Source organism: Elgaria multicarinata, chromosome 8, assembly GCF_023053635.1.
Source record: "Elgaria multicarinata webbii isolate HBS135686 ecotype San Diego chromosome 8, rElgMul1.1.pri, whole genome shotgun sequence".
Classification (NCBI taxonomy): domain Eukaryota; kingdom Metazoa; phylum Chordata; class Lepidosauria; order Squamata; family Anguidae; genus Elgaria; species Elgaria multicarinata.
Window position 1 is genome coordinate 75,042,326 of NC_086178.1, and position 17,397 is coordinate 75,059,722.

Genomic DNA, 17,397 nt, shown 5'->3' on the forward strand with positions numbered 1-17,397 from the left:
ACACTCGGCCTTTTTCCAGCTGTGGAATGCCCTCATGCAGTGAAGCCACCCTGACCAAGGCTCTGGGTGGAGGAGTGCTCTTCTACCTTGTGCCTTGGTTGGGGCAGCTATGTTTTCCCCCATTGAAAGGGATGCAAGTGCGAGCAAACCACTGAGCACCACACTCATGCTCCAATTGGAACATTGAGCAGCACCTAAGGAGAATGCTGGAAAACCTGCTAGCCTCCAGGGGGCAGGGCTTGGAGAGGGAGCTGGATGAGGAACCTCTACAGGTTGGGGGTTCCTTATCCCTGCTTTGAAATGGTTTAATATTTAGTGGCCGTCATTGTCTGACACGTATATATCTTAGATACTCCTCTCCCTGTATTGGTTCACATCCTGATCAAAGCAGACCTTGTTTTGTTTTCTGTAAGAGAAGTGAGAACCTCAGCTGCTAACAACAGGGCATTTACAGTGGTGGCTCTAAAGCTGGAGAATGATCTTACCTGCGGTAAGAATTTGCAGCTCATGTTTGGCTGTTTTAGGAAGGATTGGAAGTTGTTCCCATTCTGGCTGGCTTTTGTCCTGCTTAAAGACCATAAACTGACTTAAGCCAGTTGGAAGGCAGTGAATAATGCCATTACCTTCTGTGGTTTTGCATATGTTTAGTTATGTGTGCGGGTGTGTGTTTTTAATTGTTTTTAGAGTTTCATTTTATCCACTATAAACCACTTTGACCTAGGGGAGAAGCAGCCTAATACAGTCTTTTTATAAATTTCCTTCAATCCTTCATTCTCATGGAGAAGAGAGTTTGAATACAAATCTTGGCCTGCCTGCTGCACCCTTAATATTTTAGGCTGCCAGTAGTCAGATTCCTGTAGGGAAAAGTTACAGTAGTATTTATGCCTGGCCCTCCAGGTGTCCCCTACATATACTAGGCTGATCTTGTTGTGCATGCAAAGAATGAACAGCCGCTCCTTGGAGCTTTAAAGAAGTATCACAGGGAGGACAGCCATCTGTGTAAAGTTACAGTCAACTCTAAACCCTTTCTGCAGCTTTCGTCTCTTTCACTCCCTAATCTGCATTGGCTCTAACCAAGGGATCATGAGGCTAGAGGGATTGCTATCCCTGTCCCACCCATTTCAGGAATTTGGACTATCATTGCAAAGGGTGATGATGTTGTATATTTGTATCAGAAACATGAGTATGTTTAAAGGGGTGCAGAAGAAATGACTGTTAAGACTTGGGCTGAAGTACTGAATTAGGGTGGAGGGAGCCACAGGGGAAGATTGGCTTTGACAGAAAAAAATGATTCTATGATATTGGAGAAAGACCCAACAGACATACTGAACTGTAGCCCAAACAATCCCCCCTCTAGCACCCCAGTATTTCATAAATCAACAAGCATCTTGATTCAAAACCATGTTCTACACCACTAAAAAAAAGTATGAGTGCAGTGATGTGTTTGAAGAAGACATTCTCTGGCTATAAAGCTGCACAAGAATTCTACTCTGGAATATTCACAGATTCAGAGAACCACCTCCAAAAATTAACTCCAGAGACTGGGGCTATTTGCACACAACACTAAGCCACTATGGCTTAATTTCCCTGCAGGGCTTAGCAGAGTGCACCAGTGCCATTTTGAATATACAAGCAGTGGCAGCAGCACACCCTTGGCTTTCCGTGTTGTACAAACGTGGTGTTGTGGGTTGAGTGGATAGACAAACCTCAAATAACCCCATAGCTTGTTTTCGGGTTATTTTAGGGTTGTCTACCACTTCTAACAACCCAGGATGCCGAGTTTGCATGACAAGCAAACCATGGCAAGCAGAGGCACCCGTGGCACCATGCAAAAAGGGTGGGCACCCGGAACAACATGACAGCCCCTGCAGCTAAATGAAGTCATGATGGGCTGTTGTGTCATGGAAACTGGGACACTGCTTAAGGGATTGCCAGGCTGGGATATGGAGGCCCAGGAATCTATGGTCTTAAAGCAATTTGTAAGAAATGAAAGCTTTTTACAGTTGTTGTATGAACTAATTCTGTAACATTACAATTTTTGAAGGAAACATGGAAAACCAGAGCACAATATATGTTCATAACAGCCTGAATCTAACAATGTTTTTACTCAGAAGTCCCACTGATTTCAGTAAGATATATTTTAAAATAAGCATGTTTATGGTTGCAGCCAGTCCATGTGGAGGTCCAATAGAATTTAATGGGATTTACTCCACTGTAGCTGTGTAACTGACTCTATGCACATTTTCTTGGGAGTAAACCCCTCTGAACTCAATGGGGCTTACTTCTAAGAAAATATACACAGGATTGTACTGCATGACTGTGTTGGTTGTGAGCCACAGTGAGGCTTATTTCCAAGAAAACACATGTACGATCAGGCTGCAATTATTGCAGTCTTCAGCATACTTAATAGGAAATGTCTGAAAGAATGCAACGGGACTTATTTCTGATCCTAAGGAACATACGTTCCATTCAAATCAACTTATTCCCAAGTTTTTGTTTTTAGGTTATTAACTTGATTGATCCTAATCCTAAATGTGTTTTGGCTTGAAAGTAATTGTTATGACCTTTGGCTTAAAACAAACAGAAACTGAATTGCATTTAAATCAATTCCATTTACTTGGAAGTCTCACTGAAATTACTGCTGGGAATTTCTCCCCAGTACATATCTTTAAGATTGGGCTGTAAAAATGCCACACAGTTCTCGCTGCCTCCTTCTGACACATAATAGGTTGAAAACTGTGTGTGTGTGTGTGTGTGTGTGTGTGTGTGTGTGTGTGTGTGTGTGAAGGATAGCGGCCAGCTGCAGAGCTGCTTAGTTTGATACAGATGTCAACTCAGCATCAACTGCCTTGAATACAGATCTTCTCTCTGCAGGTTCTGTTCCCAACATTTGAAGACACCGCATGTGTTTCACGGATATTTATGGAGGTTGCCCCAGGCAACCAATGTATACAAGCCTTTAAAGGAGCCACACCTAGTATCTCAATTACATTCCATTTAGTATTTTCCTCAAAAGGGGAGAGAATGCTTTTAGTTTTAAGAGGTGTACCATTTGCATACATCAACATGCAATATCTCCCCCTGCCCCAGTTTCTATACTGATATCCTTTCTTAGACAAGGGAAAGAAAGAGGAAAACAACTACTGAAAGGTCAGAGTTCCCCCCTCCAGTTTTTTTAAAAACCCATAGAAGTTCATGTTGCAAAATTTCACTTTGTTATCCTTAAGCATGGTAAGTTAACCTTCCCATGTTATAAAGTCGATGGTTGTGTTTTCCTTCAGATGTTTTGTCTCAGATACAGTTGCACAAACTACTGGCAAACCAATGTACTTAATATCCAAATATCCCCCCAGCCATCCCACAGATCTGTTGCCTAGATCTTCTATTCCCAAAAATGTGTAGCTGTGCAAGACGAAATATATCAATAGCATTTGCAAAGGAAAAAAGAAAGGTATCATAAATTAGACCACAAAAGACTGTATGCATGTACTACATTATTTTAGTTAATAACAAGCAAGCAGCTAAGTGCAGATGCAGAATTCTGACCCTGCAGTAGTTCAAAAGAGAAACCAAGTATGGGATTATAATAGAGGAGTGACTGATAGGGTAGTCAAGAGCAGCAATAACCCTCCCATTTTGAAAAAATCAGTGTGACACACAACTATGAAACAGGCAATGCAATCCAAAGAGTGTAAGAGCAAGGGATGTACAGATTTCATTAAATCCATTCCATCAGTGTTTCGTGGATTGTCAGGCATCTTTTGTCATTCATCCACTTATTGACTGAATTGGATTTTTTTAAGGATATACGAAAATTTCTTTCCATTTGTGCCAATACACTAATATTCATTAGTACAAGTACAAAGTTGTACAACCCCCACCCAAAGTAAAATAAATAAATCAGTCCACAAGTCCTCAGAATCCAAGTGACTCACAAAAAGCCATTCCGCTGCAGAATCTGCAGGTCAGATACATAGAAATCAGAAGTCATTTGACTCCATTGCAGATCCCTCCAGTATCCCTAGTAAAAGCCATCCCTAGGATATGACATCTGTAAGATTATCACAAGTAGGTTTCTTTGAACATAAAATGAAAAATAATCTGAGGGTACCAGAGGAAGATAACTTGAAAGCTGACAGCTTAAGAGATATTCAGGTAGAGGCATAAAAAAAGCAACATGTACATAGGAGGAAGTTAATCCATGTTTTATTCAAATCTTTTAACCCTGCTGGGATTCTAGTTTTTATCAAATATCCTGCACAGCAGTAATTTATTTGTGACAATCCCCTAGTGAGACAAGGATGCTCCACCAAGATCTTAGGGCAGCAGACCAAAGTAAATAGCTAATCTTCATAATGCATTTTAACAAATGCTAATGCTGGCTCTAAAGAATGGAGATGAATGAGGAGCAAAACACATTTACTAGTTGGAAAGCCACTTAAAGCCACAGGGAAGACAAGCTGGGAAAAGAGAAAAATAGGAGGAGGTTGGATTCCTGCCTACAAATAAAATCACTGATGCATAAAAGTGAAGACTTACTAACATTCTGTGCTTAATTTCTAAAAGTAGAGCTGATATGGTTGAAACATCTCCAGATGTTGCTTTCTTTGTTCTGGAAGCCCTTAGCCCTTGTGTTAAATATATGGGGAACAGGGAATGATTGTGGTAACCTCCTCTTTGGATGACTTATATGCGTTCTACATGGGGCTGCCTTTGAAAACAGTCCAGAAACTTCAGCTAATCTAAAACAGGGCAGTTAGATTTTAAATGGGCACTAGTCGATTTTATCATATGATACCAGTACTTCGCCATTTTCACTGGCTGCTAGTCCATTTCTGGACCCAATTCGAAGTGCTGGTTTTAACTTTTAAAAACCGTAATAAGTTGGGGCTAGATGACCTGGCAAAGCATCTTAAGGTCCCTAAGGTCATGACTAGAGGCCTTTCTCTAGGTGCCCCTGCCGAAAGAGGCAAGGCAGGTGGTTACAGGGGAGAGGGCCTTTTCTCTGTTGGTGGCACTCCTGTGGAATTCCTTCCCCAGAGAGAGGCTCATCCGATGCTTCTGTCATGGTCTTATCAGCACCAGGTGAAGACCTTTTTACTTTCCAAGGCATTTTAGGATCTGTTTATAGTGCTCGAAGATCTTCACACTGGCTTATCCTTGTTGCTGGCTGTATCTCTGCTTTTTATCATGTGTTGTTGCTGGCTTTACTGTGACTTTATCTGACTTGTTTTTGTTGTATTTTGTTTTCATTTGACTTGTTTTACTTTGCTTTTATCCAACTTGTTATATTGTTATTTTATATTTTTTATGTTTTTAATTTGTATACTGCCCAGAGAATTTCGGTTAATGGGTGGTTTAAAAATGAATTAAATAAACAGCAGAAAATTAAAAGTACAATTTTCACACATCCAATGACATTCTTCATTCCATTGTTTCTTTGCTTGTCCCAGAGCTTGGAACTGACACTGGAATTGGTTTACCAATTAGAACTGGTAAACCCTGAGCCAAGTTAAGGTGCCCAAAACTAGCATCATATCTTGCAGTAGTTCCCTGTCCCACCAGTTATCTCTACCCCCTACTCAAAGATAAAGTTATTTGCTTGGGAAAATGGGGAACTGACAAAGGACAAGCCAGCAGCAGGGGCAAACCCCATTTTGAAATGTGATGGAGTTTAAAGCAGTCTGAGCCTGGCTTAAAATTGGATTAGGCTTTTCAGACTGAAGGAGTTTGTATTTTGAATGTCCCTCTCTGAAAATGTTCTCCCCTTATCAGATTTCAGGAGCACCAATACTAGAACCAGGAACCCTCAGTTCAGTGCATGGTTGCCCCCATGTAGTAAGCTACTAGAATTGTGGTTTGGAGCATCTTCATGGGCAGCCTGACCACTGGGTCCTCTTAAACAGGACGAGCTATCAAAGACTTCCTGTTTGGGCTGGCACTTTGCCTGGGCAACAATGCTAGCACTGGCTACCTCCTAAAGCTTAAGAGAATAGCCAAGACAGGCACAAAATTGCCTGTGGTGTCTCATGTTAAAAGGAATGTGTTTGTAATCCCTACACAACTATCAGTGCCATGAAGGGTGTCTCAGAATGTTTTCTGAAACTTCACAGCAGTAATTACTTGAACGCACCAAGGGAGACTCAATTCTGTTGCTTCTAAGTACTGATGAAAATATGGATTTCAGAAGCTCACTGTACGATAAATCCATAACAAATCAAGAGAAACTAACATATCAAATTCAGGGCTGGGTGGCAGTTTCATGATTCCTTATATTGTAGTTTTCAGTAAGGAACCAATCTCACTAAAAAGGGAGGGAGGATATATTAACTCATAAAATAGCACAGACATATGCTCTTGCAAATTTTAAAAAAAATCCATGCGTGCTTGTGTACACTAAGATCACAAGGCTGTTCATTATGAGGATTTAAACTACTATAAACAGCTGGTAGCCCTGTCACTGAAGTAATTACATCATGGTTTTTTTAGATTTAAATCCAGTTATTTGAACGTTATTTCTATTCAGTTCATCACAGTGGGATCTCTAATTTGTTCAATGTAGTCAATAGCAAAGTAGTCTATCTTGAACTAATTAGCTTCCTTGAAATCAAACATAAAAATTATCAAACACAAAAATTAGTAAAAGAGTTTCAGGTTGTTTGCCACTAGAGTGCTCTTAAGATGATAAAATATTCTTCGGGCTAAACATGACATGCAAATTTTTCTAAATTTAATTTTGGTACCTTGTGAAATCCTCGGCATGGATTACAACTGGAACTCGGAAATGACTTTTTTGTTGTTGTTTAAAATGAGAAAGCAAACATTAACTGTACAGATGGTGGTATTTATATAGGAATTGAAAAGGGTATCAATTACTATTCCCCATACAAAAGACCATTAAATTACAACAGCATTGGCAAAATGGATTGTATGATTTATGGGTGATTTAATGATCCTACATCCTCAATAGATACTTTGTCCTACTTAAATATGAGAGGGAATGATCTCCAGAGCCTTTTGTTTTTGTATCACAGCAACATTGAAATAAAAATGGCAGATTAGTCAGCATAATGGAGACTGCTCATCTTGACCCCAGTTTGTTCATCACCCTAACATGTGGCACTTCCAGAGAAAACAGTGTTCCTCATTCACTGCAGTATCAAGAAAGCCTCTGCATGTGCAATGCAGGTGCACTCATGAAGATGTCTCCAACAGCTGTCTGCATGCCTTAGCTTTCACATAAAAGTTAGGAGACAGTGGATAAAGATGAATGTCTATATATACCCCTGGAAAAATACTATAATGTAACAAAGTTAGTCAGTGCATTGGCAACCTACCCATGTGTAGTATGATGGGAGTGCAAGGCTAGTTCCCTACTGTTTCCAGAGAGGAATTAATTCCCTTTAATCTCCTGGCTGCTGGTAGAAATGGACTGCTGAGTGAAATCTGCTTCTGAAGGGGAAGAGATTGCAATAGGAGATAGTTAGGGGTTGGCCCATTACCACTGAACTGACCTGACCTTTTTGACTTTGTAGTTGCCAGCCAGTGCTTTAAAGAGCTACCCAGCAGCCCTATATCCTGGGGTTGTCCCTGGATCGTCCCTGTGCATCCAAATATCACACAGGGCATAGGAAGCCAACTCAGCAAGCAACAATGAGGCCGGGAGTTGGTGTTGCAGGGAGCTCTAAGAGTTTTCTCTTCCTACAAGATAATTTGGTGGCTCCTCAGTAAAATGCATTGTTCTGTCTCACCACTGACAGGTTCAGAAGATTCCATGGGACAAACACACAAATGTACAAAATAAATCACACCCACACCTTTAAAGTCACTTAAGCTTCCCAGTAGTGTTACAGCATCTCTTACTAATGAACTTGATTGGATACAGAGAGCCAGTGTGGTACAGTGGCTAGAGTGTTGGACTAGGAATCAGGAGATCTGGGTTACAGTCCCCACTCAGCCATGGAAACCCACTGGGTGACTTTGGGCCAGTCAGACTCTCAGCCCAACCCACCTCACAGGGTTGCTGTTGTGAGGATAAAGTGGTGAGGAGGAGGATTATGTACACCGCCTTGGGTTCCTTGCAGGAAATATAATAATAATAATAATAATAATAATAATAATAATAATAATAATAATGATGATGATGATTGGTAGACATGGTGGGAAATCTATTCCTCAGTATAAATGGAAGTGCTGCACTTGGGAACTAAAGGGCTCCTTTTTAAAATGGTAAATATACAGTATATGCAATAAGCGTATTTCCATCACATCACTATGTCCTCTAGGGTTCTCTATTTTCTGAATACTGATTTCATAGCTATTGTTTTGAAAGAACATATAACTCCCCAAGGACCAAGAACCTGCAGACAAATCTTACTTAGCCCTGTCCTTTTCATTTTCCCTTGAGTTGCAGGGAAAATCTACACAAGGGAAGGGTTGGATCGGGATGCAGAGCAAGCTGCTTCGACACAGGACATATTATCTCTTTTTCCCAAATGGTTCTTGTTGCCCGAGACTGGACCTGCCCGCGCTTGAGCACTTTCTAAGCTCCACGAGCTTAATTTTTTACATCTAAAATGTCACGAGTCAGTTCTAGCAAGGTCTAAAATTTCTAAAACAAGATAGTCGCTTCCGGGAACACTGGGGGGGGGGGGGGAGAGGAGATTTCAAGGTTATGCTCTTCTTTTCAGCTCAGCAGGCAGAGTAGAAGTGAGATGATGAAACTATTGCCTCCCATATCCCTGTTGAGCAGCATGAGCTAATAAAAAAAAGAAGAATATAGCAACCCAGGGCAGGCTTAGCTCATTGGGGGGGAAAAAGACACAGGGCAAATGCGACTGTGTTTTTTTAAAAAAAATCATTCAAAACCCCAAGTGGTTTTGACTTTAAAGGTTAGATTTGAAAAGGCAAAAATAGAAGAGGGAGCAATAAAAGAGGTCATTAAATTCATTCAGCCTAATCCAAGGGCACTTTGCACACATGGCCCTTGCCTTGCCTCCGCTTTTCTGCTAAACCCCACAGTTTCGCTGCTGCGGGGTGGCAGCGGGTAATCTTGATGGCAGGACGCAGTGTGGGCTTTCCAGCAGCCATCCAGATTGCTGGGCCTGCTCCCTGCCAGGCTTCTGGTGACCAATCAGGGGTCATCACCCAGCCTGGAACACCCCTGGCTTGACGCTGGGGTGAGGTCACGTGGCGGAAGGGTCATGGTGATCTCACTTCATTGGGAAAAGTCGGAGTAAGTACCCAACTTTTGTAGCGTGCAGCTTCAGGGAAAAGCCCTGTGGTGGCTGTGAATCAATGGCTGCATTGTATAATCCATTGTATAATCCAATTGTTCCAATTCACAGCCACCGTGAGGCTTTGAAGACATATAGACAGACCCCTGGAGTTCCCAATTGACATGGAAAGTTGCACAACACATGCCTCTATGCACATAGGGATAGGGTGACCATATGAAAAGGAGGACAGGGCTCCTGTATTTTTAACAGTTGCATAGAAAAGGGAATTTCAGCAGGTGTCATTTGTATATATGGAGAACCTGACGAAATTCCATCTTCATCACAACAGTTAAAGGTGCAGGAGCTATACTAGAGTGACCAGATTTAAAAGAGGGCAGGGCACCTGCAGCTTTAACTGTTGTGATGAAGAGGAAATTTCACCTGGTTCCCCATATATACAAATGACACCTGCTGAAATTTCCTTCTCAACACAACTGTTAAAGATACAGGAGCCCTGCCCTCCTTTTCATATGGTCACCCTACATAGGGAAGGTTTGTACATAAAGCTAACCCAGCCCTCCTCCCCTCGTCCTGTGTTGCTGGGAAGACATAGAAATCAGGAATCAGTTTTATTTTGCCCAATTCCTGGTTATGAGCAAACTAGGAATCTTGATTTGAAATTTATTCCAGACAATTGCTAAACAGGCCAACTACAAGTCCTGGATTGTTTAGTCAGCTTCTTTAGCAAACAAGTGTATTTTAAACCCCGATTCCCGGTTTGAATAAAACAAACCAGGAACTAGCTAAAGTGAAATGCAATCTTGGTTTATTCCTCTTCCCAGCTGCATGGGAGGAGGAGAGAGGAGGGAGTTATTTCAAGGGGATGGGGGCAGAATTTCAAGTGCAACTATGGATCCAGTTCTCACCCCTTCCTGTCCTCCTCTGTTAGCCTATTGCTTCCTTCATCCACCAGCATGAACCAACCGTAGTGTTTTATTTACCATTAAGTGATCCAGAATTTCTCAGAATTTTTTTTGCCTCCACACAAATGTGTAAATAATTTTACCTCCCCCCTGCCACAAAAATACCCAGTGAAACCCCCCCTTCCAATTTCACCACTCCAAAATACTGTGGAGAATTTTGGAAGGCAATTTTTGCTCATTGTAATACTGAATGTTGATTTACACAATGTCTGCATGCAGCCAGAAGAGTGTTGAATGAATCCTTGTCTCTTTGCAAGTAAGTGTTTGAACTGCTTCTTCATTCACTAGATAGGAATCTTTATGCATGGATGGGGCAGCTGAATAAATGATCGAGTGATCAAACAACTGCTGAGCCAGTTTGCAAAATCGAAGTAATAATTTCCTATCCAGCAGAGTTGCCATGATGATTATGAAGAGCAGAACACTAAAGAAATTTATCTACTACTTAATAGATACAGTAGTTTCTGTCATTCTGAGAATAGTTAAAATCTCACAAACAAAATATTATACTTTTATGAAGAACAAGGTGAGATAGATGAATTATGGAACAACCTTCTTGTGAGAGATACTTATCATTAATAACCATGACAGGAGGAAACTGCTGTTGCTTGAGTAATTAATAAATGTGTTCAATATTACATTTTTATTACTCACTTTGTAAGATAAAATTTATCTTCAGCAATAGTGCAAGGAGAAGGAGAATTAATTGATCTTAATAACACCCTTTTATATTTGCATTCATAGGCTTTGCAAAGTAATCTAAAAGAAATCATTTTTCTTTCTTTCTCAGTTTAATGTTTTATATTTTGTTTGCGTGAAAAGCATATATACCTCAGGGGCCAATTCCTTCCTTTACGAAAAATGGATTTTATCTTAGATATTTTATTTTAGAAAGGTTAACCCATTCTCTTCTATATCCTATGGCAAGAGGCTTTTCAAATTTTATAACTGCCAAATGAAGTGCCAAGAAACAAATAATTTTCAGGGGCTTTCACATGGGCCCATAGTGTGGTCTCAATCTGACTTTGTAGTGGCACTGTTGTGAATACTTTTCCCTCAGCATGGGATGGGGTGTAAGAGGTTGTTGCGGGAGAGAGGGAATTGCCCCCAAATTAAGCAGAGGTATCTTGTACAAGCTCGGCTCCACTCACAGAAGGTGGCTCTGCCCAATTTGGTACAATTCCACAACACACCCCTTCTCGTCATGTTCAGAAGAGGGGACACAGGGGACTGGAGGGGGGAGGAGGAGATGGGAAAGTCCCTGTGTGACACTCCTTCTATTCATGGCAGTTAGGATCCCAGTCATTATTCCACACAGGAGGAGAAAAAAAGGGTGTAACTATTAAAAATGGTGACAAAATAACATATTGAGGGTTGGTGCACAGCCGGAGAGTGACTCTCCCAATATCCACCTTTACTTAATCAAAATGTCAGTGATAGCTGATTTGAGATGAGAGGTAAGTCATCTTTAGATTTCCATCAATTTGTAACTGTAGCAGGGGGCACCTTGAAACTACTTCCTTTAGGGAGTTCTCCTGCCAAGTTTCATCAGCACAGAAATGAAGATTCAATGCCTACTTTCTCTCTTCTCTGCTGAATTACGGATGAGCAAGGATTTACTAAAGTTATAAAGTCAAGTAAAATAAAGGAATTTCCTTCCCTTTACTTTTAGAGTAGGAGGTCGTACAAGTTTTTTATTCATATTAATTTAATACCTTTATTAGGCCATCTGTAAGTTCACAAAAATGTGAAAGCTTTTTGTAATCTTTTGGTTGGCCTAATAAAGATATTACACTAATAGGAATTGTTGAATTTTCTTATGGTCAACATGACTACTTTGTTTTTGTTACATACTTTATTAAAACTTTTGCAATTGCTTTGCATTTCTTCAGAAGCAGAGTGTCTTTAAACAAGCGATTTACAGCACGCTCATGACTGACCACTCAGGGAAGTTTGCGGGCCATTTGTGTGCATCTCCTGCTCCTTTTCCCAGTTAATCCATTTAAAAATAAACTTCAGAAAACCTGACGCTTCTAAAATGTCAGGATTTCCTGCCATGTGCAGTCAAAGTTGTGTCATACAATGACCACTAGAGAGCGCGGTCCCATTGAACTATATGGGCTGGGAAGTTTTAAGTTACAGGGCATGTGGTCACTGCTCTCTTCTTGTGTAACTCAGCTCGTTTCAAATGCAGAAGAGAAGCAGGAAGCAGAGTGATGGCAAGGAAACATGATTGAAAGCACTCATAAAGTTTATGTGATGGTAAATTGCTACATATTATAAGAAAAAAATATTGTGCATGCAGATCTCTGTGTGTTCACAAAGCCCTAGATCGCTGCTCTGATATGCAGATTTATTTGTGCATTTATCACACTTCCTCCGAGAAGAGAAGGGCAGCATACACAGGGCAGTATTCAGTGTTGCCACTGTGCTAGGATGAATGACCGCTAGCACAACAGGAACCTAGTATTGGCGAGCACAACTGGAAACTAGCCAAAAGTAGTGCTTCCGGAATGGGACAAGTCGGCAGAGGTTGCGGAAGGGAGCTCAACTGACCCGGCCCATTCCAGAAGAAGTAGCTTCAGCTAGTTTTCTGGGCTGTGCTAGAGGTCATTCCTGCTAGCACAACATGTTTACAGATGGCAAATCGCCAGCATTGGATATTGCTCATTAGGTTCATTTTATGACTAAACAAACCTGTATGAGGGGATTAGGACAAGATATACTGACTTGCCACAATAGTCAAACTTGAGGGTTGTTGCCTTTCCATTATTATTTTTTACTAGGACACCAAAATCCACCAACCACAGCTTGGTACAAAAGACATACACTTAGAATGAAAGACTGGGTGTCTCCGAGCGAATTGTCAGCCTAGAAATTTGTTTCCAGTAGAAGAACTGAATAAAGCTCACAGTTCTTTCATGCAAAAGTCCAATCTTGACTACCCCAAGCTTTCTACATTTCAGCAACCAACCAACTTTAGGTGAAGAGACTCATATTGCTATTACTACTATTAATGAATTGAGACTGAGAAACCTTTACTAATCTATTGCAAATCACCCAAAGATCTACAAGGAGGTCCTAATCTACCTTCTATCACCCCCTGCCCTTTGCCATCCTCTCTCTCTGCATCCAGAACCAAAACTGCAAATACAGAGACTGCCATAATTTTAATCAGTGGAGGCTGGTGGCTCCGATTTCAGTAAGGCTGTAAATCCATTCTGGGTTTCAGTAAGAACCAGCCAGAACTCTAAAGGAGCAATCCAATGTGCTGAACGTATTTTGGGGGTGTGGTTTAGCACTTTGGTTAGCTCCTTTAGAGTTCTGGCTGATTATGGCTGAAACCTGGAATGGATTCACAACCTCACCGAAACTGGACTCACCGACCCCCACTCTTTTAATATAAGGATAGTTGAGGGCATAGCTTCTCAACTTGTGAGAAAAAAATATGCATTTCCTTTACTACATAATGTTTTGTCAGCAGAATGCATTAAGGCAAAATTCTCCTCATGCTCAATTTCTTAATGAGACTTTTATTTCCTGTCTTGATATAAATGTGGGTTTCAGAAACCAAAATGACTGTAAACAGACTGAAAAGGGGGGAAAGTGGAATTCTACCCAAGAAAATAAATTTGTAAAATGGTATTGTACATGGGTAATGATGGTGAGACCACCCCAGAATAATATGAGGAATAATATAATTAATATAGCAAATACAGCGGAAACAGTACATTATAATGGGTAGAGTTAGACTAGGGAGACCCAGATCCAAAACCCTGCCAAAGCCAGAAGTTTATTGGGTGGCTTTTGGCAAGTCACCGCCTCTTAGGGTTACCTCAGGCTAAAATGAGGGAAGGTAAACCATGTTTGCCTCCCTGAGCTCTTTGATGGAAGGGTAAGATGAAGGCCTGTACAGAAGCTTTGTGAGCTCCTTAGGGATAAGCACTGCCTTAGTGGTAGAGCATATGTTTTTCATGTAGAAGGTCCCAGGTTCAATCTCTGGCATCTCCAGGTGGGCCTGGGAAAAGATTCTTGTCTGGAGCTTTGAAGAGCCACTGCAGTTATTGTGAGCTAGTTGGACAAATGGTCTGACTCAGTATAAGGCAGCTTTCAACGTTTCTCTGAAAATGTAATTAATTATTTTCATTAAGATTTGGACCTTTGTAGGCACAATCCAGTCATTCATGGAATGATTCTCTAGAAGCTAAGTGGGGTGAAGGGTCATGTGAGGGAGTGTATTGCCTGGCCACTTGAAGCCTCAGTATCTGGGAGAGGAGTGAGTGACAGCCCATGAGGATGACTCTGCCAGAGGAACTGGGAAAAGCATTACAAACACCAAACAGACATAAATGGGAAGCCTTGCACTTCTGCCACCTCTGCTGTGTCATTGGCTAGATATCTTGAGCCAGGTTCTCCTGTGTCTGCTGAGACAGGAAACAGAACTGGCTAGAGGAGGAAGCCCCTCCCTTAGCAGGAAGCCATTGCTCTGTTCCTGTATCCTGTCTCAGGGAAAGAGGACTTCCGATGTCCTCCAGATCCTGAGTGAGAGACAACGGACATATGGAACACAACAATCATATGCAAATTCTATTTTTAAGGTTTAGCTGACAATGGCAGAGCCCTGATTAACTTTGTGGACACCTGGAAAATAAAAATAATGTTATAGTGAAACGGAAATAACCATTGCAGGAATATGTGTACAGATTATGAATGCTACAAAGCAAAAATATTTACATTATAAATTACAAGCATAAGCAGTGTGTTTAGGATATATATAATGCTAGTGTATAGAGATGATATTATTGTGTATAACACTTGTGGGTGGGTATTTTTTTTTAAAAAAAGAATAATCTAAACTAATCTATAATTACTTAAGGGTGACGATATTCATCCTTAAAAATCAAGTTTTAAAATATTAAACGTAGAGAAAAATGTTCAGTAGACCAGTATTTTTATACATTTTCTATCTTTTTCTTTTACTTTATAGGGAACAGATCACTCTTACTTTTCCCAGAAGTAAAAGGATTTGGGGAGCTTAAAACCGGAAGTCATGCCAAGAGATAGCCTTCCCGCTTCCTGTGGTAAAGCCGAAGAATGCTCTTAAACTTTATGGTGAGAAAAACTAAAGAATCCCTTGGGATTCAGTGCTTTCAATCCCTATTGCTGAGCTGTTAAGAAATGAAAGCTACACTTCTATTGAAGAGTTTTTGTTTTGCACTTAGAGCTGCTACCTCCCAAGATCGAGCAAAAGAAAAGTGACATCTTCTTTTACCTTGGAAATGAAACAATTTCTCCTGACGCTTTAATGAATTTTCACATTATGAGATAGCAATGTGGATTACTGGTCATTGGAAAGTGCATACATGTGTAAGACAAAGCAAACAGTTGCATGAGAACTAGGCATCAAGGGAATTCTGGCACAGTTGTTTGCAGTGGCAGAATACATTTCTCCTTAAAAATATACTGTGAGATGAAATAATTTGCCCCTTTTGTGTAGTATCATTGGGGAAAAGGAGACAGCAGTGAACTAAATGGCTTTGGAAGAATTATAGACTGGCTCCCTCCCTGATGTGCTTTAGGAGGCAGGCAAAGACTTTTTTGTTCCAGCGATGAATGATGAATGGTGAATGATCTCGACCTAGAACTTTTTAAATTGTCAGTTGAAATGTGTAAATGCTTTAATATTGGAATATGTTTCATATACTTTTAAATTTTGTATATCTCTATAGGTTTTTAGGGACCCTTTGTGGCGCAGGGTGGTAAGCGGCAGTTACGGCAGCCGAAACTCTCCCCACGGCCTGAGTTCGATCCCAGTGGAAGCTGGTGCTCAGGTCGACTCAGCCTTCCATCCTTCCGAGGTCGGTAAAATGAGTATCCAGCTAGCTGGGGGAAAGGTAACAGCGACTAGGGAAGGCAATGGCAAACCACCCCACTACAAAGTCTGCCAAGAAAATGTCCGTGAAAGCAGGCATCCCTCTAGGAGTCAACAATGACTCAAGTGCTTGCACGAGAGGTTCCTTTCCTTTTCCTATACGTTTTTAATGTATATGTTTTAAATTTTGTAATGCTGCCTTGAGGCCCAGTATTGGGCAAAAGGCGAGATAATAATAATAATAATAATAATAATAATAATAATAATAATAATAATAATAATAGAACATGGAATTGCACACACCACAGATTACATCAGTAAAGAAATTGGCAATGATAAACAGCACCTCTAGACTGGACAATTTCCACCAAAAGTTAACAAAGGAATATTCTGATAGATTTGTTGTACATGCCTCAGGTCAACTTACCACTCAGAGGATGAGGAACTGTAAATTGTTTCTTCTTACTTGTAATGGACGAGGAAGAAAGCTTGCAAGAAAGAACAGCTCCTTGTTTCTTTTCTGAAGCATCACCCTGCTGGGCTTTCCTCAATTGTACCATGTGCTCAAGTTTCTTCAGCCGTTCTTGTGAGTGGGAAATAAAGTGAGGCTTGTGAACTTCCAGAGCCTCCTAAAAGAAAAAAGAAATTATTCAGGGTGCAGAATGCAGAGAGCACCGTCCAATCATTCCTCTGTAATGATCTAATGAAAATCAAGTTTCTCAAGTAGTATCCAACAACCATAGAAAGTATCAGCACGTTTTCTTATAGCTTGGAGATGCAAGCTGAAGTGAAACTCTCAGAGGTAGCTGTTCTAACGGAAGATCTCTGTAGAGTGTGGGACCTTGCACCTTGATAGAGAAAACTGATATTATCACATTCTCTTTTAGTTGCCAAGAGCATCAGTCTGCAGTACCAGAAAGATCAGGACATCCCACCTGTCCACCAGTAGACTGAGGATCTGTCTTCACTTCCCTACATGGACTGGCAACATAACGTAGACACCAGGCATCAAGCAAGAATGGATATATTTGAAAAATCTGACGAAATCATGTCTTGTTTTTGCCATCACCAGTTCTTATGTATTTTGGAACTTCTTAAGTTTTGTTTTAGATCAGATGACCTATGCTAAGAGGAGGAGGAGAGGACCTGTTAATTCTCCTGGACTTCTCCACACCCAAGAGCCTTGAAGTTGCAGGGCCCTATTTTGTCTCTCCTACTGTTTAATATGCACATGATACCACTATGAGATGTCATTCGCGGATTTGGGCAAGGTGCCACCACAAGCATACTGATGACACCTAACTTGCACTGTTGTGCCTTAAAA

At 40.8% G+C, this 17,397-nt stretch overlaps 1 protein-coding gene across 1 annotated transcript in view; it reads right to left on the reverse strand.

Moving 5' to 3' along the window:
* Positions 1–17,397, reverse strand: part of C8H10orf90 (chromosome 8 C10orf90 homolog) — a 110,377-nt gene that overhangs the window by 8,365 nt on the left and 84,615 nt on the right. The window contains exon 6 of the mRNA XM_063132808.1: positions 16,501–16,702. Within this exon, the coding sequence (XP_062988878.1) occupies positions 16,501–16,702 (202 nt within the window). The remainder of the gene's footprint in view (positions 1–16,500; positions 16,703–17,397) is intronic.